The 27,860-nt window shown below is 34.2% G+C and overlaps 1 protein-coding gene across 6 annotated transcripts in view; it reads left to right on the plus strand.

Moving 5' to 3' along the window:
- MKLN1 (muskelin 1) overlaps positions 1 to 27,860 on the plus strand; it is a 311,196-nt gene that overhangs the window by 196,160 nt on the left and 87,176 nt on the right. For 5 of the 6 annotated variants that reach the window (XM_087430799.1, XM_004430757.3, XM_004430756.3 and 2 more), the window contains 4 exons: positions 8,347 to 8,489; positions 9,780 to 9,868; positions 18,617 to 18,726; positions 21,259 to 21,451. In XM_087430799.1, coding sequence (XP_087286925.1) covers positions 8,347 to 8,489; positions 9,780 to 9,868; positions 18,617 to 18,726; positions 21,259 to 21,451 — 535 coding nt within the window. Of the gene's footprint in view, positions 1 to 8,346; positions 8,490 to 9,779; positions 9,869 to 18,616; positions 18,727 to 21,255; positions 21,452 to 27,860 lie in introns of those variants that run through there. The other variant, XM_087430818.1, reaches the window with a different exon arrangement.

Below are 27,860 nucleotides of genomic sequence, written 5' to 3' on the forward strand. Positions count from 1 at the left end.
AATATGTATGTGTGTACATAGTATATTTGTATTTGATGCAATGAGCCCAGATAAATGTTTGAAAGGATACACATCTGGTTGTTGGCGTTGGTTATTTAAGAGGAGGAGATGCAGGAGGAAAAAGAGAAAACAATTATTTTTAAAAGTTATTCCCATTAAAAAAAACATGTATGATATTCCACTTATGTAAAGTATGTGTCTGTGTATAGACAGTTAAACTGAGTTATCATCAAAATGTTGGTAGTGGTTATATCAGGATGATGGAATTCAGGTGATTTTTAATTTCTCTTAAATTTCATTCTTACACTTTTATCTCTTTTTTGATCCTCATTTTCAATTAGTATTTATAATTTGTATAAGCAGAAAAAAATTAAAGCCATTTTCATTGTGGTAGAGAGCAGATATTTTGAGACCTAATGAGAAAACATTGCTGTTATTTCTGGATCATCTGTACTGGTAGGGACTAAAAGTGGCATGAATGAAAACCCCATAAATACTTTGAGATAATAATTTTACCCTTCTCCCTCATCAAATATGTTTTATAGGAGTTATTGATACTGCCATGGAAAACATGTCTTTCAAGGTGACTGGCAAATATGCTAGCGTTGGTTAAAATGTACAGGGAGTTACAGATGTCTTGATTATTGCTTTAAGAAAGATTAGATCGTAACTCTTCTACAGTTATAAGCTCCTTCCGAGATAGTTTAAGTAAAAGTATGATGTTAGGTAATATTCTTTGCTTTCTGGGTCCAGAGAGGGCAGTTCAAGTTGTTTAACAAACAGCAAGCATTCTGCTTTTCTATAATCTAAGAAGGTCAAGGAAACTTTAGTGATTATTTAATATAGTTGGTGTGTGTGCATGGGGGTGTGTTTTAGCTTTTGTAATACTCTCAGGTTATTCTTTCTCTGTTTGATGAACCATAACACGAATATTATAGGAATGGAAGTTACTTGCCAAGTGAGGAAGGAAATAGAAAATATGTGCATTTCAATGTAATATCTATCTGTGGAACCAGGATACCAGTAAACTTACGAAGTTTCTTTATTGTATTTTGTCCAGGTTTGTGTAAGAGCATTGTATGTGTTTTATAATACATTTTTAATTAATATAATTTACATCTAGTGAAATGCGTGGACCTTAATTGTACAGTATCCATTTTGAAAAATGCATACACCAATATAATTCACACTCCTATCAAGATATAAAATGTTTCCATCACGTCAGAAAGATCCTTTCTGTCCCTTACCAGTGAGTCCTTAACTCTCTTACCCTCCATCCAGAGGCAACAACCGTTTGGGTTTCTTTTGCTGTAGATTAGTTTTGCTAGTTCTAAAATTTAATATAAATGGAGTCATGGAGTGCATATATATATATACTCTTTTATATATGGCTTTTTATGCTCAGAATGTTTTTGCTGTTTATACATGTTGTTGCATTCATTAATATTTCTTTTCATTACAGAATACCATTCTGTTCTATGGATATACCACAATTTGTTTATCCATTCTCTTGTTTATGGACATTTGCATCGTATAGTTTTTGGTGATTATGAGTAAAGTTTGTATAAACGTTCTTTTATAAGATTTTTTAAATAATACATATTTTTGATTATTTTGGGTAAATATCTAGAGGTAGAATTGCTGCATCATAAGGTAGAGATATATTACTTTATTTGAACTTATCAGACTGCTAGTTGCTTCACAGCCTCACCAACATTTGTCATTGAAACCCATTTTAATTTTAGTGATTATTGTTGGTGTGAAGTGGTTTTAATTTATAATTACCTGATGACTAATGATATTAAGCACTTTTTTCTATTTGCTTATTGGCTGTTTATTTATTATTTTTGTGAATTCTTTCACTCATTTAAAAAAATGGGATTGTTTGCTTTTTTGTTACTGAGTTGTAAAAGTTGTTTATATGTATTCTGGATATAAGTTCTTTGTTAGTTATGTATTATAAATATTTACTCCCAGTCTATGGCTTGCTTATTCATTTTCTTAAAACTGACTTCTATTATTTTTTAAACAGCTTTTAAGGTATAATTGATGTACAACAAACTTAATATTTTTAGCGTGCAATTTGATAAGTTTTCACATATGTGTTCACCTTTGAAAACACCACCACATTTAAAATACTAAACATATCTCTTACCCCAAAAGTTTCCTATGTCTCCCTTTAATCCCTCCTACCTACCTCCATCCTTCATCTCTAGGTAACAGCTGTTCTTTAACTATAGATTCATTTGCATTTTCTAGGAGTTTATATAAATGAAGAAATATAGTATGCATTTTTGTGTCTGACTTATTTCACTCGAAGTGATTATTTTGAGATTCATCCATGTTGTAGTTTGCATCAATAATTTATCCATTTTTGTTGCCTAGCTGAATTCTCTTGTATGAACATATCACAGTTAGTTTATCCACTTACCTGTTGAGGGACATTGGATTGTTTTCTAGGTTTTTGGCAACTGCAAATAAAGATACATTGAAACTTAATGTACAAGTCTTTGTGGTTTTAATTTGCATTTTTAAAATGATTAGTGATATTGACCATTTTTTCACATGCTTGTTTGCCTCTCTAAATGTTCTTTGGGGAAGTGTCTGTTCAAAAGGTTTGTCCATTTTAAAATTTGTTTGTTTTCTTATTATTGAATTTTGAGAGTCTTTATATGTTTTGTATATAAGTTTTTTTTAACAGATATATGATTTGCAAGTATTTTCTCCCCTTCTTTGACACCCCCTAGCCCCAGCTTTCCTTCTTTCCCAATATTAGGAGGAATCTTCATTAAGTATGATGTTGGATATGGATATTTTATAGATGTCCTATATCAGTTTGAGAAAGTTTCCTTCTATTTGTAGTTTTCTGAGAGTTTCTAGTCCTGAATAGGTATTGAATTTTTTGTGTTGTTGCTCGATACCTTGAAACCCTTTTATGTTTCTCTACTCCTCCTAGAATAGAGTCCAAATTTCTTAATATGGTCGTACATTACAACTCCTTCCAGCAAGAGGTGCAGTCTATTCTCCTGCCTTATAAATCTTGGCTGGTTTTGCGGCTTTCTTTAACCAACAGAAAATTCTATGAAAGTGTTATTGCAACTTCTAAGCAAGGCCTCAAGAGACCTCGTAGCTTCTATTCTCTCTTTCTTGGAACTCTGAGACCACTGTGCTCAGAAGAAAGCCCATCTAGCCTCCTTGAGGATAAAAGCCTACATGGAGGGGCCCAATCATTTCAGTTAAGTCCAACTTCCCCACCCACCACCCCAACTAAGTCCCATTCTCCAGCCAACCCACCAGCTGATACATGAATGAGTCCAGGAGATACCAGTGGAAGAATTGTCCATTGAACCCACAGACTCAAGAGAAATCATAAATCACTGTTGTTTTAAGACACTGGGGTGATTTATTACACAGCCTGAGACATGCATAGATATATAATTTAGACTTTTCTAGTCTCATTTTCATGCTGCCTGTTTCTTTGCCAGTCCTTCCCATCAGAGTAAATAATATTCCTAGCTACCCTGTTATTCAACTTAGAAACTAAATCATCATCCTTGATACCTTTCTCTCCCCTCCCTACGTCCAGCTATCACTAAATCCTATCCATTCTTTTTCCAAAATATATGTCGTAACTGTCTAATCCTCTCCATCTCCATACCATCCTAGTCTAAGTCTCCTTCATCTCATCTCTTCTCTGAATTATTGTTAACAACATTCTAACTGGTCTGCCAGTTCCTCTAATCCATTCTCTACAAAGCAGACTGTGTGTGTGTGTGTGTGTGTGTGTGTGAGAGAGAATCAGATTTTGGCTTTTCATTCTGCTTAATAGATCCCATTGCATTTGTAATTCAGACTCCATATAATGGCGTAGAATGCCCTGCATGATCGGTGACTGCCTGTCTCTTCAATCTCAACATATACCATTCTCTACCTTACTAGGCTCCAACCATGCTGGCCTTTTAACGGTTCCTAGAACTCATTTTCTCATAAGCCTTTTTTTCCTGGCTAGCTCTGTGTAGTAGGTTGAAAAGTGGCACCCCCCGAAAAGATATATAGAACCTCAGAATTTGACCTTATTTGGCATGAAGGTCTTAGCAGATGTAATAAAGATGAGGATCTCGAGGTGAGATCATCTGGGATTAGGCTGGGCCCTAAATCCGATGAAAGTGTCTTTATTAGACATAGAAAGGGAGAAGACACAGAGAGACACACGGAAGAAGGCCATATGAAGATGGAGGCAGAGAGCAGAGTTATGCTGCCACAAGCCGAGGAATACCAGGAGCCACTAGATACTGGCAGAGACAAAGAAGAATCCTCTTCTAGAGCCTGTAGGGGGAACAAGGTCCTGCTGACACTAGATTTCAGACTTCTGGCCTTCAGAACTGTGAGAGAATAAATTTGTTGTTTTAAGCCACCAAGTTTTTGGGAATATGTTATGGCAGCCTGAGGAAACTAATGCACTCTGTCTCATCTTTTAAGACTCAGCTCCTTGGAGACACTTTTGCTAGTAGACCAATCTAAAGCTCTAAAGGAAGTCCTGCTACCACTAGCTCCCCCATCATGTTGTCCTTCCTTACATCATCCTTATTCCTTATAAATTGTGATTATTTATATGATTAAAAATGATTTTTAAAATTATGTTCTCACATTAAAAAAAATCTCTTGGCTAAAATTGTGAACAAGTTTTGAACGTTGGTTTTTTTCCATTGCTTGCTTAATTCTGTGGCTAAATTAAGAACCATTGGAATAGTTCTTTGATCTTCTATGTGTGCCACCTGTTGGTAGAAAGATTGTGGTTCATTATATTTTATTTTAAAATTAATATATTAATACCCATATATACAAAATTTAAAGGTTGATATATAGGTTCAAAAATAGTTTTTCTAAAATGTTCATTCTTAATGAATTTTATTTATTTATTTATTTTTATAGTTTCTATTACTAAATCTATAGCAGTTATTTCTCCAAATTAAAAATAGTGGGAAACCTATTTAACTATGGAACAACACTATTTAATAGTAATGCTATTCAGCATCAATGCTTAAGAGTTGGAAAAATGGAAATTATAAAATTTATCAATAAAGTCATAACGTGATTAAACATTAAAATTTTTACCTAAGATGTATTTCTATCAGGCCATTGTTTTTTACTTCAGATTAGAGATTTTACATTTTACTTATGTAGCTTTTTAATAACAAAAATCCTATTTGGTTATTAATAAAATTACATGTATACACACATATTTTCTGTTAAGATTTAGAGGTGTATATGGGATTATGGATGGTGTATAACAGATTGTATAAAGTCCCATTTTTACTAGTTATAATACTGTACCTAACTAACCAGTTGTCAGGGAAAGTAGACATCTAAACTGAGACTTTAAAGGATGACTTAAGAGAGAAAGGAGGAGAAAGGGATGGGAGGGAGTGTGAGTTAATGAGAAGGACAGAGATGTCAATACTCCCTTGCCTAGCTGTATAGTCTTTTCTCTAATATACAGTTGTATTCGTAAGAAACTTTGAATTACCAAAAATCGTATTACCACATCTGTTAATTTGATATGGATAAAAAGAGTTAATGACTTAAGAATAGCAATCTCAATTTTCCTATGGCAATTTCTATAGTAAAGAAGTTTTAATAGCTACTTAAGAGTGTAAACAGTATATAAACCTAAACAGTTGTTATTGTGTAGTGGTTAAACCTTTGGCTTTGGGGTCAGTGAATCAGTAAGAATAATTTCAGCACCAAATAACAGAAAGTCCTATTACAGTGGGTTAAACAAATAGGGTCCTGTCCTGTTCCCCGCTGCCCCCCGGCACACATACAAGAAAAGTAGACTCGGGCAGCTGCTGGTGAAAGTCGAGGGGCTCACAGATGGCTATCTGTGAGATTCTGTTGGTCTTTTTTTTCGTTACTGCACAGTGGTTGTTGCAGCTGTAACTGTTATAAATAGCAAAGAGTGTAGCATTTATTTCAGAAAGCAAACCTTAGCTCACAGCAAGCCTCTGCTTACATCTCATTGACCAGAATTTTGTCATATCTACTCTTGGCTGGAAGGTGGCTAGGAAGAACTGGCTTGAGAATGAGGTTGGGTCAGCCAACCAACAGTGGCAGCCAGAGTCAGATTGACTGATTTTTAATCTTAACTCAGCCATTTATTAGCTCTGTTATATAGTCAAGTTATTTAGCCTTTCTAAGCCAGAATTTCTTCATCTGTAAAATGAGGATGAAGAAGATAATTATTGTTATTAAAATACTACTGCTATTCCTCCTACTCCTACTAAAATGAGATAATGCATGTAAAAAGCCGGACAAGAGAGTTGGTGCTCACAAAGTATTACCTCTGGTTATATCATCATCATCATCTTTCAAGTCACCACCAGCTTCATTCTTTTATTTTGTTGAGGTAAAATTCATATAACATAAAACTAACCATTTTAACGTCTACAATTCAGTGTCATTTAGTACATTCACAGTGTTGTACAACTGTCACTTCTATCTAGCTCCAAAATATTTTCATCACCCCATAACGAAACTTGGTACCAATTAAGCTGTCTGTACTTTTCCCCTTAACCCAGCTCCTGGCACCCACTAATCTGCTTTCTGCCTCTGTGGATTTACCTGTTCTGAATATTTCCTGTAAATGGAATCATGCAATATAAGACCTTTTGTGTCTGACTTCTTTCACTTAGCATGTTTTTGAGATTCATCCATGTTGTAGCATGTATCAGTACTCCATTCCTTTTTATGGCTGAAGAATATCCCATTGTATAGAAATATTCCCTTTTTCTTTGTCCCTTCATCAGTTGATGGACATTTGGGTTGTTTCCACCTTTTGGCTGTTGTGAATAGTGCTGCTCTGAACATTCATGCTCAGGTATTTGTTTCAATACCTTTTTTTCCACTTCTTTTTATTATATACCTACGAGTAGAACTTCTGGGTCATGTAGTAATTCAGTGTTTAACTTTTTGAGGAATTGCCAAACTATGTTCCACATTGTCTGCACCATTTTACGTTCCCACCAGCAATGTATGAGAGTTCCAGTTTCTCTACATCCTTGCCAACATTTGTTATTTTCTGTGTTTTTGATTGTAGCCATTCTAGTGGGTATGAAGTTGTATTTCATTGTGGTTTTGATTTGCATTTTCCTAATGACTAATGATGTTGAACATCATTTCATGTGCCTATTGACCATTTGCTTATCTTCTTTGGAGAAAAGGCTGTTGAGGTCCTTTGCCCATTTTAAAATAAAGGTGTTTGTCTTTTTGTTGTTGAGTTGTAAGAATTCTTTATATATTTTGGATACTAAGCCCTTATCGGGTATATTATTTGCAGATATTTTCTCCCATTTTGTAGGTTGTTTTTCCACTTTCGTGATAGTGTCCTTTGATGCAAAAAACTTTAATTTTGATGAAGTCCAATTTATTTTATATTTTGTTGCTTATACTTTTGGTACAAGCGTATCTAAGACTCCATTGCCAAATCCAAAGTCGGGAAGATTTATTCCTATTTTCGTCTAAGAGTTTTATAGTATTAGCTCTTATATTTAGGTCCTTGATCTTAAAGGATCAATTTTGATCCATTTTGAGTTAATTTTGTATATAGTACGAAGTTAGGACCACCAACTTCATTCTAATCACCTTTATCACCTGTGTTACCCATTATTATGAAGCATGAAGTCACTCAAACAAAATATATGAATTGTTTTTCTGAATAGCTTTTTCCCTATGTATTCAACCAGTGGTAGTTTCCTTCTTAATTTTTATAATTGATGACAGTTTGCATAATGTAAAATGTGTTCCCTAATTAACTGATCCCATTTTATCCTGTGTATAATAGGAAAACTTGGACTACACTAGACATATCTATAGTAGGTCTGGGTTTTTTAATTTATAAAATTGGCAGGAGTGATTACTAAATCTCTGTTTGTTTCGAGGTTTAAAATTTTATCAGTGATTTTGTACATTGAATTTGCTATTGAAGTGTAGTTGATGGGAATATGTAATTGTTACTTTTGCATTCTAATCTTGTTTTATTTGGTTATTCGTAGTTTGTTATATTTTTTATTGAATGCCATTCCTTGATTAGAAGTTCTCACTAGTCCTTTTTTTCCTCCTTCCTCTACAGTGTTCAGGATGATGTAGTTTCCTGGGAAAAAGTGGTGGTGTTTTGGTAGCCTATATACGGCTGTTGCATACTATTCTTTAGCATTTAAAAAAAAAACTCTCAGTGCAGGATGGACATTACATATTCTTCTGTTAACTGTCCAAAATTTTAACTTTTAAAGTTGTCAGACTATTTGTTTTAAATGGAGAAGGATATAATTTGGTCATTCCTTTTTGTAGTACTTGATTCTGAAGCTTGAAAGGCCTGCTATAGTCCAGAATATCACATTTGGAAAATATGAAAAAACTCATGTCTGCAATTTGAAGAAATTTAAAGTCTTTGGTGGAATGAATGAAGAAAATATGACAGAGCTGTTGTCCAGGTGAGTTATGATTATGAGGAAGAAAGAGTGGTCTTCTAAACAAGCTGCAGTCTTAGTTTAGTCTCTTTGTACCTAAATCTGCGTGGTTTGATTTTTCTTTCAAGGGAGAAAAGAATATTTCTACTGTTCTGTTTCTAGTGCCTTATTTTAATATTGTGGCTTGAGTTAGCTTTTTGTTTTAACTACCAGATACTAGTTAATATTGTTACCAAAGGAGAAAGAATAAAATTTTTTGATTTTTTTCCTACTTCTTATTTTTCACTCTTACTTTTGAACTGTTAATGACTTCAGAAATACTTTAATTAAAAGCTTTAATCAGAATCTTTGCTATAAAAATATAGACTCCATCCATAACATTAAGATTAATTGTCCTAATCCAGAAGTAATATTCTGAGAGTTTATAAATTAGAGACTGAAAAGAGAAAAAGTATATGAGTGCATCTAGCACAGTGCCTACCATTTGGAAGGAGCTCAGTAAATTTGAGTTTTAACAGCATAGACCACCAGGAATGAAAGTGTTCATTTGTCCCCTAGATAATGAAAACTCAGATAGCCAAAGGAATGGACAAATAAAGCCCTGGAGTTTTAGAATATATTTATAACATGGTATGTCCCATTAGAACAATACTTTATATAAGTAAATATTAGGTCTATACTGCATGTGATTTAAGTCTGTGAAAGTGTTTCAGGACGTAAGGCAACCTGAAGGTAAGTGACTTTGCCATAAATACTTGTGTCAGTTCTAGTTTTTTAAGTAGAGAGGTGATATGGGTTTATTTTATTTAGGATAAAGTGGATGCTATTAAACCAACAGAGTAAGATTGTCTTTGAAAATTTGTTGATCTATAGAAGAAACATTGGCAACTCAATGAGAATTAGATAACTTAATTCTTTGACAAATTCTATTATTTGGCTCTAAATTGTAAGCTATGGGTGTGAATTGTTTTTTAATTTTCTTCTTACTGCTTGAATATGTTATATACTCAGTTATACATTAAGGACACTAGGTTCTATCACACATTTTCATGTACTGTAGCCACATTCTTTAATTAACACTGAACACTTTTCATTAGCCCTCATATAATTAAGAGAATACAGTTATAATGGAGTTGATGTAAATGTACAAATTTTGACCTAAATTCTTGTGTTCAACTACTTCTTTACATTGGATTGGTCATATATTTTAAGCGTTGGTTTAACCTTAAAATCTGAGTATGATATTAATCTGTGTTTTAGTGTGTTTACTAAATTATGAAGTCAGATTTAATAACCTTGTATTTTTTTTCACAGTGGCTTAAAGAATGATTATAACAAAGAAACATTCACCTTGAAGCATAAAATTGATGAACAGATGTTTCCTTGTCGATTCATTAAAATAGGTAAGGTTTTTAGCATTCTGGGATAGAAATAAATTCTTTATATCATTAGTCAATAGCTTGTGAGGTGAATCCTGCAGGCCCCCTGTTTTTTTAAATAATATTTTATGGGAACATTGCCATGCTAGTTGTTCACATAATGCCTGTGTCTGCTTTTGCGCTTCAAATGCAAAGTTGAGCAGTTGCAAGAGACCACATAGCCAAAAAAGTCCGAAATGTTTACTATTTGGATCTTTATAGAAAGGTTTCCTGACCCCTGCTTTATAAATCTATAACTAAGTGATGGTTATTTCAAGTGGAACCTTTTCCAAATATGTTCTCTGTTTTGCTGAGGAAGATTTGCCCTAAGCTAACATCCATTTGCCAATCTTCCTCTTTTTTTTTTTCTTTCTTGAGGAAGATTAGCCCTAAGCTAACATCTGTGCCAGTCTTCCTCTATTTTGTATGTGGGTCGCCGCCACAGCATGGCTTGACGACTGGTTTAGGTCTGTGCCTGGGATCCAAACCCATGAACCTGGGCCGCCGAAGTGGAGCATGCAGAACTTTAACCACTCGGCCACGGGGCTGGCCCCAATATTTTCTCATTTTGAAAATTTCTTAGATGTTTATGAGATACAGTGATTTGATTGCCTTGATTGTTTTATGGAAGTTTTATCAGTTGTTCTAAAGTTATAACATTCTAAAACCAAATACTGATGAATTCCTTAAGACAGTGTAGTATGGTTATTTTCTGTTCTGTTCTTTTGTGTTTCATTTTTTTAGTGAAATGTTGGTCAAACATAAAACTAATTTCATGACCCGCTAGTAAATTGCAAAGTAATGTTTGAAAAATACTATGTAAGGCATGTATTTATTAAGCAAGTGTTTTAGCTTAAGAAAGTATTTGTAATGCCTCCTCAAAATTAGTATTTTTAGGGTTATTTTGTTTCCCTTTAAGATTTGTTATTCAGAAGGTAAGCAAGTTGAGGACTTGAATCTTTTAATTTCCATCTGTGTTGCATACCTTTGAAAATATTATGTTAAAGTTGGGATGAAAGTGAATCAGATCCTTTAAAGAATAATAATGAAATCCAGAATCCCATGTTTTTATTTGGGAGACATTTCCTCTTTTGGAACAAGCACTATACTGCATAGTCATTGTTTGCCAATGTATCAAGAGTTAGCCTGTTCATTTTATTGAGTCAAATAGTTCTATTGGGCAAAAAGAATATCTGAGGGCTTAATAAAGACTACTTATAGAGGGAAAACTATTTTTAGAATAGTTGGGCTGTCCAGTGTTTTTCTTTTGTAGCTATAGTTTCTGTTGTTATAATAAATAATTATAAATAAAAATCTGTGTCCAGTTTTCCTGTGAGAATTTATGAAGCAAATTTTTTGAATAAATTTAACTCTGTTGTTTCTTCTTTTGTACTAATGAGTAATTCTTTCCTCAGGATGCAGACTACCCACTTCTTACAGATCCTTGCATAGCTTTAAAAATTCAGTGATCTTATGTTTGAAATGTACAAGTAGTGAAAAATCTTATATTTTCATGTAATAAATTTAGATTTTACAGTTTTAAAGTACTTATTCAACTTCTGTTTTGCTTATTCATGCAAAATGAAATATTCTCTCTCCTTTTTTTAAAAATTCTTTAATTTGTGCTTTTTTGTCCATTTCTTACAGTCATTAGTTTTCTTTGAAGGAAAATATCTACTACTACTGCTTCTATAGTTCTTAATCCTCTAGTATTATTCGTTAGAAGAAGTGTAAGTAAAAGTTCTGTTTAGAGAGGTTGCCTAGTTCCTTCCCTTAGAAATTTATAAGAAGAGAACAAAGGTCTCTTACAGATCAGTTAGACATTCAGCTGCCTGAAGACAAGAAATTGGACCTCTTTCCAGCCCTTTATATTGGCCTTTTAATTATAGGGCATAATGATGTCTTTTACTTGGCCCTAATGGGTTAGTTTTGTGGTATTCAGGTAAAATGTTAACTGGAGCTGTCCAAATAACTGTAGACACTTACTAACTCATTTGATATTTGGGATATTATATTTAGATAACTTTTCTGTTAAAAGATGTTAATAGTGGTCTGCAGTGTGTTTGCTTGCTAACTGATTCCCAACATTCTCTTGATAAGTTTTTTTTGAAAGTAGTATAAGGAAAGTATGAAACTAAGAGTCTGTATGTTAGATTGGTATTTTTAGTTTATTACCATGTCTTCTTTAAAAGTTGTTCTGATAAAGCACTTGAGTGATGTGTAGCTCTCTTTTGGTGGTGAGTTAGCACTGATATTTGTTTACCTGGTTGGGATAAATTGATAGAATTCTTCTTAAAAGAAAAAATGTGTTTGAATACTTCACACTTATGTTCTACAATGATATGTTTGAAAGATCTTGCTTTGTTTAAAAAACAAGTTTATCCTTAAACAATACAATTTCTAAATATAGTCAATCTTCAGTTATTCACAGTAATGGAGGAAAACAGAAGCAAGACTAACTCCATGGCAGATAATCTCCAAATCATGCACTGACATGTAAATATAATTTTCATTTATAATGAACATAGCTTGTTCATTAAGTTTGGCCTAAATCAAATTTGAGTAAGTTTGTACACAAATTGTTAACAAAGGAAATAAGCTTTCTCTTTTACTGTATGGCAGGGGTTAGGTTTTAAAATCTGTTGTGGATTATCCAGAGTGCCAGCATAGTTGAACTGAGCTTTAGGCAAATCTTCCTTTTCTTTCTTAAGTTACTTTTTGTGTAAAATGAGTATGAGAATACCTTCTCTGTCTAATGGTAGGGTAGGTGGCTATATTGGACATTTTCTCGAGTTCTGTTCTAGTTTGTGGCATCTGTGGTAGTCTTTTGAATTTTAATTTAAGATCATATTTATGAAGGAAATGATTTCATTTTGAATGTCTCTTTTTGTGCATTTTTATACTTGTATTCATAAAGCTCTTATTTACATGCCTTCTTACATGTAGTATTTTAGGTACTGTAGAAAAAGAATATGCACAAATATAATTTTAATCATGTTATTTCAGCAGTCGTTATTTAGAGCTTCCAGTGTTTTTATTGTTTTTGATAGTTTGTGAGTGCTTTTACATGTGGTATCTTATTTGAACTTGATACTGGCAGATAAGATCTTTCTTTTTTTGGTTGAGGAAACTGAGGGTACAAGTCAAATGATGTGCCCCAGGCTACATAGCTAAGTAAGTGATTGATCAAAGATGTAACATTTGGTATATGCTTTTGCATATGTGCTTGTATTGCTTTAAAGTAATAATGATAGTAGGTATCATTTATGAAGCATCTGTGTTAACACTCTGTAAGATAGACCTTATTATACTCACTTTACAGATGAGGAAACTGAAGTTCAGAGGTTAAATGACTGGGCCAAGACCGTGCAGGTAGTAAAATGTAGAGATGGGATACAAACTTAAGTCTGTCTGCATCCAAATGTTGAGTTCTCTTACTGTGTGATATGTGTAAGTTTTGTTCCCTCAGGTAGATTGTGAAATCCTTGGGGATAGCAACTGTCTTCTCTTTTCCTCAAATTTCAGAAGCACCAAGCAAACTGCTTGCCTCATTAGAGACCTTGTGTATGTACTTTTTGAGTTTATTTTAAAGGAGTTTATAGGGATTAATCAGTGGCTTCATGAACTTGATGGAGGACAAATTACATCTTAATGTTCTCCAACTTCTAACAAATGTATTTAGCATTTCCTTCAATTATGAATATAGGCAATAACTTGTGGTAGTATTAGCAATACTTGTGACTTGTCATATAGAAGTTATAAATTTTCCCATCACTTTACAGTGTGGCAAGTAGTACCATAACTTTGAAATTATGATAATTATTAGACCTTCCACTAGATCTTGTTATTTAATTAAAAGCATATATATTTCTATAAGTATTTTTTCATTATTTTTCTAAATATATTTCAATACAATTGTAATCCTATGTATTTTCCTTTGTGTATTTAAATCTGAGGGGGATTGGGTCACAGGGTTCACTGAACAGCCCAAGGGGAAGGCTCATGGCACAAAAAAGGCAAAGAGCCCATGCTGGAGTGGTATCTTTGGCAGGACTTAGCATGGAAGTTGAGAGTGAGCCTTAGGAAGAAGCTTAGTTTCAGGTAAGACCTGTAAGTAAAAGGAAAATTTAGTGAGGAAGGAGAGTTAGTTGGGAGACCAGATTCGAGAGAGCAAATTAAAGGTTGGAAGGGAAAAACTCCTCAGTGGGAAATGCGATCAGATGAGAGAAAGCATAAAGTGGAATGGGATGAGGGTTTTGGTTACAGATGACTAGAAGGGTTTACATCTTGATTCATAGCCAAGATAACTGTTCTATGAGGAAATTAGCAAGGTGATATGGGGGCAGGTGAGTCTTGGAAGGATTCTGGGGGAGTCCTGGTTTTTGGTAGGTGAGATGACTTGGATTTCTATGGATATTTTGGATTTTTGTGGCCTGGATGATTGTGGGAGTTTCAGGGAAAAGCTTTAGCTCTGGCTAGATTCAGCCTGCATTCTGGATCCTCAGGAGTATTTAGAAGTCTAAGATGAGTACCAAGTCTAGGGGAGTGCCCTGATGGTGGACCTTCATGAGAGGATGTGGAAAGCTCTCATGACATTTTAAAGCTATACTAGTAAGAGGAAAATTAATATAGTAATACTAGCTAACATTTATTGAGCACTTACTGTGTGCCGGTTACTGTGCTAAGTGCTTTGTGTACTTATCTCATTAATTCTGTAATAGAGTAGATGTACCTTTCAGAGTAGTTAATCTTGAATTTTTAGGATCTCCCAGAACCTGATCTTAAAATTACTAGCATCTTCTAAGAGCTAGCTGTTTAGCCCTCTAGATAAGAGCTTCCCAGGTGATACTGCCAAAGCATATCGAATGTGCCACAGATGTGTTTCATTGTGTTGAGATGTTGATCCCCTCAATCCTAGAGTAGCAGGAGCCTGCGGCCTAGTACCCTTGTGTATCATAAAAATATTGTCATTTTCTGTGCATGCCATTTTATGAAAAAGGATGAGAAGCACTGATCCTGATCACATCTGTGTCTGATTATCCCATGGGGAAAACTGGTGGTTGAATCCTAGGATACAAACTCTCAGCCTTGGGATTTGTTTTTTTTTTATTTTATTTATTTTTATTTTTTCCCCCAAAGCCCCAGTAGATAGTTGTATGTCATAGTTGCACATCCTTCTAGTTGCTGTATGTGGGATGCGGCCTCAGCATGGCTGGAGAAGTGGTACGTTGGTGCACGCCCGGGATCCGAACCCGGGCCTCCAGCAGTGGAGCGCGAGCACTTAACCGCTAAGCCATTGGGCCGGCCCTCAGCCTTGGGATTTGTATTAGGAGTTTCTAATCTTTTTTTTTGAGGTGGGAGCAGAGGCATCTTTTGTTAGGGAATGAAGAACGTGTGCTTGAAGTTCTATTACACATTTAGATTTCTGACATGTAATACATAGTATGTCTAATATGCACTGTTAGTGTTGTTAATGCCACCAAAAATCGTTGGTAAAATCTGAAATGCCTGTACATAATTCTACTCATTCTGTATATATCCCTTCAATCTGTTAAAAATCATACTCTTCATTCATCTGTAATATACGGTTTTCTTGTGAGATGACTTCCTAGTTAACCTCCCTCCCAACAATGTTCTTTGAAGGGTGTTAAGAATTAGAACTAATTTTATTGTAGAAATATTTCTGTTGGGCCATCAGGTATATAGAAGAAATCTCATTAAAACACAGTTGCTTAAAAGGTTTTAATAAATGAACATTTTACTGGGACTTGAATAGATATAAGAAGAAATTTTCTTTTCCTTCTAATTTTATTGAACTTGGACCTAGAACCTGAGAATGGAATTCAGATCTCTAACTAAATTATATGTCTGGTTACGCTTAGAGACTATGTTCTTTGGGCCTTGGGTTTAGAATCCTATTTTATTCACACTCATACTACTTGATGATTATTGCTGTGATGTGGTAGATAAACTTTTTAACTGGTACTGCTACATAAAGAAATGAACACTAAAACGATGGTAATTTAGTATTTGTTGGTATGAGACTTTTTGAAATTTTTGTTGTTTGCTTATATAAACTAAAAGCCATATTAAACATCCCAGGAGTCCTTCATATATCCTGATGACTAGTTCAGACTGCCTGTGTCTGTTCTTCACTCACACAGCTGCCTTTAGATGACAATATAGGAAAGCATCTGACCTAGTACATCTTAGCTCCTCATTGAGTCTGATATGCTAAAAAAGAGCAGTGGACTTAGAAATCAGTAGGCCTGATGTCAGGTACTGTGGGTATTCTGTTTTAATACTTGATCAAAACTTGACAAATGTTAGTTTCTTAAAGGTAGTTACATTATTCAGTCTGAACCATATCAGTGTTACATTAAAATCCATTGGCCTGTCTTGCACTTTGAGTTAATCTTTATCCATGCATGGTTTTGTAACATCATTCATTGGTCATTTAGAAAATATAGTTCACTGAGTTATGCAAATCTTCCAAATGCTGAAACATTTCATTATATAATATTTAAAAAAAAACACTCATTAATATCACTACCAGTCTCATCAGAAGAGTCTTAAATATTGGGAAGTAGTTAAGCTCATAGTGGTGGATACCAATTTTCCAAAATCCTAATTTTCCCTTGAAAGTTTGAATGTTATCCTTGGCAACAAATACTGTCAGTTGTTTTCCTTGAAATGACAGGTGTCTGGCAAATACCCAAATCTAAATAATCATAGATTGTCAGTCTTTCTTTTAAGAAAAAGTGGTATCCCATTGGGGGATGAGAGGGGGGAAACAAATGGCTATTTTAGCTCACAACTCAAACAACTGTACAGGTCCTTTTCCTTGAGAGAGCCATCATGCTTTGGTATGCAGCAAAAGTGCTTTATGTGTTCTTCCCACTGTGTCACATAGAATATTAAAAAGATGTGTACTTAATAATAGAGATTTATTAAAATTAATTATTGCTGCATCATTAGGGACATTCTGAAATGAATTGTCTTTTTTTTTTTAACTGCAAGTGTGTGATGGTGAGGAATACAGTGCAATTTGTATTATATTAAGGAATACTAGTACACTTTTATGCTACTACTTTTTGTGGCGCTACCAAGGTGCCAGGAGTTTTACTCACCATTGCCTTTGCACCATGAATTCAAATGCCAGTACAGTTTAAAAAACAAGGGCTGATCAAGTCCTACTCTTACTATGAAAAATAGTTTTGACCACAGGGGACCTCCTGAAAGGGTTATGGGGCTCTCCAGGAGCCCATGGATCACACGTTAAAAACCTCTACTCTGTCTTGTCATTACTGATGTGAAATGTTATCTTCATCCTATGTTAAATTCCTCTGAATCCTTAAGAGATTTTTCGATACACTCTTCTCCAATGATTTACCTTCCTTTTTCTTCACTAATATCAAACTTATTACTGTATCTTTTTAGTATGTTTATATTTTTATTTTGGATATTCTTATGTAACTGATTTTCTTTCAGATCAGCTTGTTCAGTTATGTCAAGAAAAAAATGCGTATATACCATTTGGGATTTTGAGATTACATTAAATTTAAAATTAATTTGAGGGGACTTGACATGTTTGCAACACTGAGTTTTCCCATCTAGGAACTTAGTATGTCCTTTCACTTATTCAGTTCTTAAGTAAAATTTTGTGTTTTCATAAGTAGATCTTACATATTTTAAAGTTTATTCTGAGATATTTTAAGCTTTTTTTGCTATTATAAAGGGGACTTTTTTCTTTATATTTTCTAATTGGTTATTATAGGCATAGAGAAAGTTGATTTTCATTTATTTACATTGCATACAAACTTTTAAAAAGTTTTTCAGTTAATCTCTTGAATTTTTTAGGAAGATAAGCTATGTCATCTTCCAATGATATTTTTTCTTAATTTGTGTTTTTTTTCCTTATTGCATTGGCTAAGATCTCCCATATAATGTTGAATAGTAGAGATATTGGGCCCTTGTCTTGTTGCTGACTTGAGTGGGAATACTTAACGTTTCTCCATTAGGTTTAATTTTTGATACTTAAAAAAAAATCTAGGTAAGGAAGTTTCCTTTTGCTGGCCTCCTATTTCTTATATATTAAAAGGGTTTTTTTTTTTAATGAGTAGAAAGTAAATTTTATTAGCTTACTTTTGCCATATTGAGGTAATCAAATATGTTTGTTAATGTGGTGAATTACATTAACATAACTCCTCTTATTGAATCATCCTTCCATTCCTGGAATGAACTCTATTCTGGTTACAGTGAAAACCTGGTAGAATTTTTTTGCAACTTTTTAAGAAAATTTTGAATATATATTTATAGCTGAAATTGGCCTTTAAATCCTTTTTCTTGTGCTTTTGTTTTCAGGGTTATACCACTTTGTTAAGAAATTGAACTTTCAGTCTCTTTCTGTGTTCTGATATAGTTTAAATTATATAGTAGTTATTTGTTTCTTGTGTGTTTGGTAAAATTTGTTTTTTGGGGGGTAGGTAAGTGACCATTTTGAATTTATCTTACAGTGCTTTTTTAATTCAAAAAACCTCATGATGGCATGGATTATAAATTTCTTTTTGCTACTATAGTCCCAGCTCCTAATAGTAGTGCTAGGCATATAGAAAGTGTTCAGAAAATTTGTGGAATGAATCCTAATAGGCTTGAATAGTGATTTTACTCTGCTCAATTTTTATTTGAACCATATTAATTTTTTCTTTTTCTTTTCTTTCTTTCTCCTCAAAGTTCCACTCTTATCCTGGGGACCCAGCTTTAACTTTAGCATCTGGTATGTTGAACTTAGTGGCATTGATGATCCCGATGTAGTACAACCCTGTCTCAACTGGTATAGCAAGGTATGACTATATTTTAAAATCCTGATTTTATGTTTCTAATGCCTATAAAGGGAGAATTGGGTCAATCTCTTGTCTTTGTTGAGAATAATTTAAAATATTGAGAATAGTGATAATAATTATGACTAGTCAGTTAATATTTATTAAGCATTTATATTCTGCCAACTTCTAAGCAATCTTTATAACTTTATGTAATCATTAACACTATGAGATAGGTACAATTATTATCCATATTTTATAGATGATGAAGTGGGGCACAGAGAGGTTAAGTATTTTGCCTAAGGCCACATGGTTGTAAAGTGCTCAAGGCAGTATGTAAACTCCAGTAGTCTGGCTCCAGAGTCTGCCATTATATTATTATACCTATCTGACCCTGAATTTTGTTTTTAACCTATATTGATAGAAATATTTAAACATAATTTTTAGTATGGTAGTTTTGGTCCTGAATTGCTTTTATAATATACTCCCCCATTGTGTCTGTGTTGAGTAAAATAGGAATATTTACTTTTCCTTTTAAAGGCCTAGAATTTGAAATAGTTTCTGTAAATACTATGATCTTATGCTTATATGAAGTATAAAAATGATATTTAACAATTTTATTCTTAGGTCATTTTATATAATAGATGTAGCCTGAAAATGTGAATTTAAATTATTGAGAAATAGATCTTTTGGTTTTTTTTGAACACCTTTTATGCTTCATCTTTGTTTCTAATGTATATTTATTTGACCCTTTTGGCTATTTTGAGGGGAGGGTAGAGTGTGGAGGGCTCTTCCTTGTCAAGGAGATAATAAAGCTTTAGTCTAATTACCACTTCCTGATATCTTTATGTGCAAGTAGGGGTAAACTGATCTACTCCTAGAAGATTGGGAAGCAATAAAGTTTCTTTCTGAGGTTTTTTGTATGGAATTTCAGCTCTCTTCTGGTCAGCTTAATTGAGGAACTTTTTGTTTGACTAATTTTTGGCATTTGGTTATATTCAGTTTAAAATAAATGCTGACTTTTAGTATTTTCTGTATTTTTCATATACTCTTGGATTTCCTATAGTATTGTAAGTTCCTTCAAGGTAGAGACGATATTTTTAAACATTAAAAATCACCTTTACAGTGTTATGCACATAATAGATGCTTAATATATACTTAAAATCTTCTAAATTCTATTGTTTCTTTTTTAAAAAAATAGTAATTAAGCTTTTCTGATACTTGAGTAAAATTTTCTCTTTTGCCTATGATGTATGCATGTGTTTTCTTTAATATACTCATGCAAATCTCTTATATCATAGGAAATTGCAAATTTCACCTCTTTTCCCCAACATGGTGGAGAGATTATATTTGAGAACTTGAAATTGTTCAGCCTCATTCACTTTTCAAGTTTTCTGTATTTGTTGTGAACCTCTAGAAATTAGATAAGGTCTTCACCCTCTTTAAGTTTCAATCCTTTTTGAAGCATTACAATTCTGTTTTTTCATAAATCCTCATCTACTATGTATTTGTAATTAGCCTGATAGAAAATTTGAAATGTAGATGTGATTCAGACTCCTAAAGTTAACATGATAAAAAGGTATTACTGTTTAATATGATCCTAGATAGTTATGATAAATCCTTATTTAGAGGCCAAGGGTAAGAAACTATTAATGTAAAGTTAGTTTGGATATAGAATCATTCTTTGGTTATTTGATGAGGGAAAATCTTGGTTAACTATAGTGCTTAAGGAAAAGTGTTTTGATAACCTTTTATTAATAAATCAGTCAACTATAAACTGATTTGTGTTTCAAGTCTTGTAAATCTTCCTAAAAGGTAGTATTTCATTTTTTTGCTTTATTAAAGGATAATGCTTACAAGTAAATCATATTTTTGTTTGGTTATCATGCATTGCTTCAGTTTATTTTATTAATTCTTACTTGGAAATTTGTAGAAATCTCATATTCTTGAAGTTACTGTTTTTTTAAAAAGATTATTTATATGAACTTGGTTTTTTGGCATTCATCCTATTAAGGAGAGATTTAGTAAATGGAGCATTCCTCTTTATAGATTCTAGTTAGTTGAGACTTTTACTTTACAAAAAGCGTATTATAATTTATATATATTGTTTAATGGTTTCTGTGCTTTTGGTACCAACATTGTAACCTGGTTAGTAAAAGCCATGGAAATTATAATTTTTACAATCTTAAGTGGGCTTTGATAAATAGTCTTTCTGCTTCTTTTCATGAAAGTTTAGGCTCTAGAATTAGGTCTGGTTTCATCTTTTTATGTCTTTCATCTTCATGAAATATATACCTATGTATATATCTGTATATCTTCATTTCTTTCATATCTTTCTGCTACATACTTTGTGACCTTTGGCAAGTTATTACAATTGACTAAGCTTCAGTTTAGCCATTTAAAAGTGGAAATAATAATGATAGTAATGAATAGGGCTGCACAGTGCTTAGCACATAGTAAATGCTCACTTTAGATTAGTTAATAGTCACTTACTATTTCCTATAGTAATAACTAAGCAAATCTCTTCTTTTCATACTTTCTCTTGTGTTCCAGTAGTACCGTGAACAGGAAGCCATTCGCCTTTGCCTAAAACACTTCAGACAACACAACTATACAGAGGCCTTTGAATCGCTGCAAAAGAAAACCAAGATTGCCCTGGAACATCCCATGTTAACGGATCTGCATGATAAATTGGTGTTGAAGGGTGATTTTGATGCTTGTGAGGAATTGATTGAAAAAGCTGTAAATGGTATGTTATAAACATGTTAAGTTAGGTTGGTTATTAGGGTGATTTCAAGTATATACAAGAAATAGTTTTTTAAAAATATAGGCTTATAGCCAGTTATTAGTGTTTGTTTTTTTTGTTTTTTGTTCCTGTCTTTTTACTCTATAAAGACCGTTAGCTCCTTGGATTAGGGACTTCTTTTATGTAAGATAGGTCCATAATGTAATGAGACTTGAAAATCAAAAAAGAGATATTCTTGAAATCACATTTCGAAATCTAAGTTGTCATCTTGGAAAACCATGCACTTACAAATGCTAACGTTGAGTAACACTAAACCATGTTAGAAAAAGGCTTGTAGTGTTGCCTTCATTATTAGTGCCCTATTCCTTTACGTATTTTTGTTGATAGCAAATTGTCATTTTTTTAATGGTGTAATTTGGGGGTGGGGGGTGGGTAAGCCAAAAAATATTATTAGTATACAGTTATAATGAATGAGGAGATTTGTATTGGAAATATCTTCTGTGTGGTGTGGAAGCTACATAATTGCTGATTTTCTTGGGTGGTCTATAGTCTGGTTTTGAAAGAAATATGAATGTTAGATCATAACATAATTTCCCAAGGTAGTTTTTTTGGTGGGTGACACCAATTGAATATTTAAGGTCTGGTATGTTTTATTATTTGAAAAAAGAAACTTTGTTATTGCTTTATAGAATGGCATTCTTTTAAAAAATCTCCCACAGTGACGTTCATGGTGACAAAGAACAGAACAGGTGCTTGTGGTATAATAAAAAAAAAAAAAATTGGTCTTTTCCTGGCACACAGCTCCTAAAACCCTTGGAATCTGTGAGTGATAAGAGTGTCTTTTGTATATTGAAATAGCTAGTGGCTGGGGTCCCTAGTAGCTTCAGAGCTTTAGAAAGACCAAACCATGTGATTAGAGGGCTGGAGCTTTCAGGCCCACTCCTGACCTCTGGGAGGGAGAGGGGTCAGAGATTGAGTTCAGTCACCAATGGCCAGTGTCTTAATCAGTCATGCCTATGTAATGGAACTGCTAAAAAAAGCCCTAAACAACATGGTTCAGAGAGCTTCCAGTTTGGTGAACACGTTGAGGTGCTGCGAGGGTGGGGTGCCCTTACCCTTCGCCTTTCTTCCATTTGGCTGTTCCTGAGTTGTATCCTTTATAATAAATTGGTAACAGTAAGTAAAGTGCTTTCCTGAATTCTGTGATCACTCTAGTGAATTATCGAACTTGAGGGGGGTTGTGGGAACAACCCCTTGGTTTATGCAGTAGTTGTTAATTATGTGGTAGGCCTGTTTCTCTCTACTTAGATTTTTTTTTTTTTTTGGTGAGGAAGATTGGCCCTGAGCTAACATCTGTTGCCAGTCTTCCTCTTTTTGCTTGAGGAAGACTGTTCCTGAGCTAACATCTGTGCCAATCTTCCTCTATTTATAGCCCTGATTTATAGCCAATAGTTCAGAACTACGGGTGGCCTGGGCCTTGCAATTGGTGGGGATAGTCTTGTGGGACAGAGCCCTTTAACTTGTGGAATCTCATGCCAACTCCAGGTAGATAGTGTCAGAATTAAATTGAGTTGTTGCACACCCAGTTGGTCTCAGAGAATTGGAGAAATGGTTGGTGTAAGAAAACAACTCACATATTTGGTGTCAGAAGCATTGTGAGTAAAAACAGCTTAATGCTTAATATAAAACTTGTAGAATGAAATTTGGCACCTTTTTTTATAGGAAAGAAATAAAGAGTAATAGACTTTCTTAATGTTCTGCTTTCATGTATTTTAATCTTATTGCTGTTATCATCCATTATTATAGGTGCTCATTTATCAGATATTGGTTAAATATTTTACAGGTGAAGAAAGCAAAACCAATACTGCCTTTTTTGAGTTTATAAATTTAAATTTAACTTAAAATGCATTTCTTCCAGCTCCATTGAGTTATAATAACAAACCTGCCTCTCAGGCTTGTACTTTGTTACTGCTTATTTAATTGAGATACATACAAAAAAATGATTACTGTGTTTTATTTATTTATTTATTATTATTATTTTTTTTAATTTTATTTATTTATTTTTTTCCCCCAAAGCCCCAGTAGATAGTTGTATGTCATAGCTGCACATCCTTCTAGTTGCTGTACGTGGGACTCGGCCTCAGCATGGCCGGAGAAGCGGTGCCTCGGTGCGCGCCCGGGATCCGAACCCGGGCTGCCAGCAGCGGAGCGCGCACACTTAACCGCTAAACCATGGGGCCGGCCCGATTACTGTGTTTTAGATAGAGTATACTTTGGAATATAAACAAATAGAATGAATATGATAATTAGTCTCTTACCAAACCATTAAAATGCCACCAGTGAAAGTATATATGTATGTATGTAGGCCATTGCTAAGAATGAGTTCTGTATATTTTTAACTTTATAGGGTGAGGAAGGCACAAGTAATTTTATGGGTTTTTAATTTTGTTTCAAATGTTTATCTTTGAGGCATTTAATATTTTATTAAGGTAAAGTAAACAACAACAACAAAAACCACTGGCAACTTTATGTAATTTTTAGGCTAAAAACAGATTTTAAAACTGTCTCTTTAGCAACATACTCATTTAGGAGAAGCTGTTAAAATCATGTGCAACTCTGCTGCTACAAGAGACTTAACTTATCCTTCTGACTCTAGGAAGGAACCCAGTTTAGGGAAAATTGGTAGTAACTCTATTCTTGAGACTTAGAGCCAAGTCATACTTTTTGTACTCCTGAACTGGCTTCGAACAGTGTTTAGTTAATAAACATTCCTTCCAGGGTTGTTCAGTTTGCTGCTGACTTCACTGATGATGATTTGTTGGACAAATAAGGAAGTAAACACTACAAAGTTTTTTGGCTTCTGCTCCACTAAAAACATAGTAGAGAAGGGCAAGAAGTTCCTGCCTGCTAAATAGGAAAGTCTAAGGAATCAAAAGCATCTTCCGTCAAGTTTCTTATGATGGAGGAAACAAAAACTACTTTTAGTATATTTGGTATATGAGTATACTTTTCAAGTATACTTTCCTTACCCTTTTCAAGTATGGTCTGTATTTTAAGGAAGTATCGGGCTATATTTATTTCAGGCTTCCTGCTTGCCTGAAATATCCTTACATTTACATTTAATTTCATTAGAGGTGATTTCTGAACCAGTAATTGCTACTTCCTCTCTGACAATGCCAGGGAAAAAAGGTAGAATCCGGGGATGATAGGCAAAAGTAATCACCTAGGAACAGGAAATACTCAAAGAAAATCTCCCTTTGCAGTGTTTATCTTATTTACTGTTGAAATAAAAGTTTGCTTTTGTGAGATAAAGGAGGGATAAAGTTTAACACGATGGTCCTGACGTTTAAACTTGAGGTTTTTATCTCCCTCTTTCCTGCCCCGCCCAACCCCTTTTACCTCTCCCTTCTCACCCCTTGGCTTATGCAGTAGTTGTTAATTATGTGGTAGGCCTATTTCTCTCTCCTTAGAATTTTTTTTTTTTTGTGAGGAAGATTGGCCCTGAGCTAACATCTGTTGCCAGTCTTTCTCTTTTTGCTTAAGAAAGACTGTCCCTGAGCTAACATCTGTGCCAATCTTCCTCTATTTTTTTGTATGCGAGATGCTGCCACAGCATGGCTTGATGAGTGGTGTGTAGGTCTGCACCTGGATCTGAATCCGCAAATCCTGGGCCACCCAAGTGGAGTGGGTGAGCTTAACCACTATGCACTAGGCTGGCCCCCTTAGAATTTTTTTTATTTTTTTTCTTTCCTTTTCTTTTTGTGAGGAAGATGAGCCCTGAACTAACTTCCATGCCAATCCCCCTCTTTTTGCTGAGGAAGACTGGCCCTGAGCTAACATCTGTGCCTGTCTTCCTCCACTTTATGTGGGCTGCTGCCACAGCATGGCGTGACAAGCGGTGCATAGGTACGCGCCTGGGATCCGAACCCTGGGCCACCAGCAGCGGAGCGCACGCACTTAACCGCTACACCATGGGGCTGGCCCAGAATTTTTTTAAATGAGATCTCAAATCTTGTTGGAGTTACCCTTGTGGCAAGGTTTTTAACTCCAAATTTAGTATTGTTAGTCGATATTGGGCTATTTGTATTCTGTATTTCCTCTTGAGTGAGCATTGGTAGTTTGTGTCTTTTGAGGAATATGCCATTTCATTTACATTGGTGAATTTATTGGTGTAAAGTTGTTCATAATATTCCATTATTATCCTTTTAATATCTTTATATCATATCTTATTCTTTTTTTTTTTTAATTTTATTTATTTATTTTTTCCCTCAAAGCCCCAGTAGATAGTTGTATGTCATAGTTGTACATCTTTCTAGTTGCTGTATGTGGGACACGGCCTCAGCATGGCCGGAGAAGCAGTGCGTCGGTGTGCGCCCGGGATCCGAACCCGGGTCGCCAGTAGCGGAGCGCGCGCACTTAACCCCTAAGCCATGGGGCCGGCCCCATATCTTATTCTTGATATTGGTAATTTTTGTCTTTTTTCCTCAGCAATCTAGCTAGAGATCTATCAATTTTATTTTAAGAAAACAGCTATTGGTTTCTTTGTATTTTCTTGTCTTCTCTCTCTCTTTTTCTGTTTCATTGATTTCTGCCTTTATCTTTATTATTTTCTTTCTTCTCTGTACTTTTGTTTTAATTTGCTCTTCTTTTTTCTAATTCCTTAACATGAAAGCTGAAACCATTAATTTGAGATCCCTCTTTTCTAATGTAGGCATTTGGTGTTAAGAATTTCCCTCTAAGCACTGCTTTAGTTGTATCTCACAAATTTTGCTATGTTGTGTTTTCATTTTCATTTGGTTTTAAGTACTTATACATAATGACACATTTTTCTTTCCAATCCTTAGGCCTTTTCCCCCCCTTGTATTTTATCTTTTGGCCAGGATATTTAGTACAAGGTTGCCGTGGCATAATGATAGTGGATTCCTTGTGTAGTTGATCTCAAAAGAAATGATTTCAGCATATCATTGTTAAATATGATTTTGATGTGGAGTTTTTGGAGATCCTGTATCAGATTCCTAGATTGATAAGATTTTATGTTATAAATGGATATTCAATTTTACACTTTTTCTCTACCTTTTGTGATATGCTTTTTCTACCTATGTTAATATTTGAAAGCATAGTGATTGATTTTCTGATGTTAAACTTCAGATATACTTAACTTTGTCATTTATTTTCTGATGTATTTTGGGTTTAGATTGACTAATGTTTTCTTAGAGTTCTTCCAACTGTTTTCATTAGTAAGATTGACCTTGTAATTTTTTTTTCGCCTACCTTTCTCCTGAGGTTTAGTATCATCATTAGGCTAATCTCACAGAATGAGTTGAAGAGTAAGCTTTTTCTTCCTATTCTCTGCATATGTGTAAGATTTGAATTATTTCTTTCTCATATGCTTGGTAGAACTTACCATTAAGCTATCTGTGCTTGGAATTTGCTTGGGGGGAGTATTTTTTGCTATCAGTTCAATTTCTTTAAATGTTATAGGACTATTCAGGGTAGTTGTTTGCTTGGTTGGTTCACCTTTAACAAACTGCATTATTTTAGGAATTTGTCAATTTCATCTGCAATTTGAAACTTGTAGGCGTGAAACTATACCTAATTCCCTTATTATATGTTTAATGTTTTTTGGATTTCTTGAGGCATCTCTTTTTTCATTCTGTATATTGGTTATTTATGAATTCTTTCTCCCCCCCCATCACTTTCACCAGAAGTTTATCAAGTTCACTGGTCTTTTGAGAGAACCAATTTCTGGTTTATTGATCTTTTCTGGGTTTTCTTTGGTTAGGAAGATTGGCCCTGAGCTGACGTCTGTTGCCAATCTTCCTCTTTTTTGCTTGAGGAAGACTATCCCTCAGCTAACATCTGTGCCAGTGTTCCTCTATTTTGTGTATGGGACGCTGCCGCAGCATGGCTTGTTGAGCGGTGTGTAGGTCTGCGCTTGGGATCCGAACCTGCGAACCCTGGGCCACTGAAGTCGAGCACGTGAACTTAACCACTACGCCACCAGGCCGGCCCCCCTTTCTGATATTTATAATGTCTTTGACTTATGCTCTATGTTTAATGTTGTCTTCTTTCTCTCTTTGGGATTAATTTGCTATCTTTTTATAATTTATTGAGAAGGATGCTCAGATTATTAATTTTCAGTTTGTTATTTTCCCATATAGTCCTTTAAGGATATGAATTTCCCTCTACTTATTTTTTAGTTGTGATGTGAAATATTTTCATTTTTGTCCAGTTCAGTAATTTCATTATGAAATGGTATGGCTCTTTTGTGGGCCATAGTTATATAGAAATGTAGTTTCTAATTTCCAAATACATAAAGATTTTCTGGTTATTTTCTTTGTTACTGATTTCTAACATAAATGCATAGTGGTCAGATTACATACTCTGTACTGATTCCAATCCTTTGAAATTT

The sequence above is a fragment of the Ceratotherium simum genome, chromosome 1, assembly GCF_057802395.1.
Source record: "Ceratotherium simum simum isolate JZ-2026a chromosome 1, ASM5780239v1, whole genome shotgun sequence".
Lineage (NCBI taxonomy): Eukaryota > Metazoa > Chordata > Mammalia > Perissodactyla > Rhinocerotidae > Ceratotherium > Ceratotherium simum.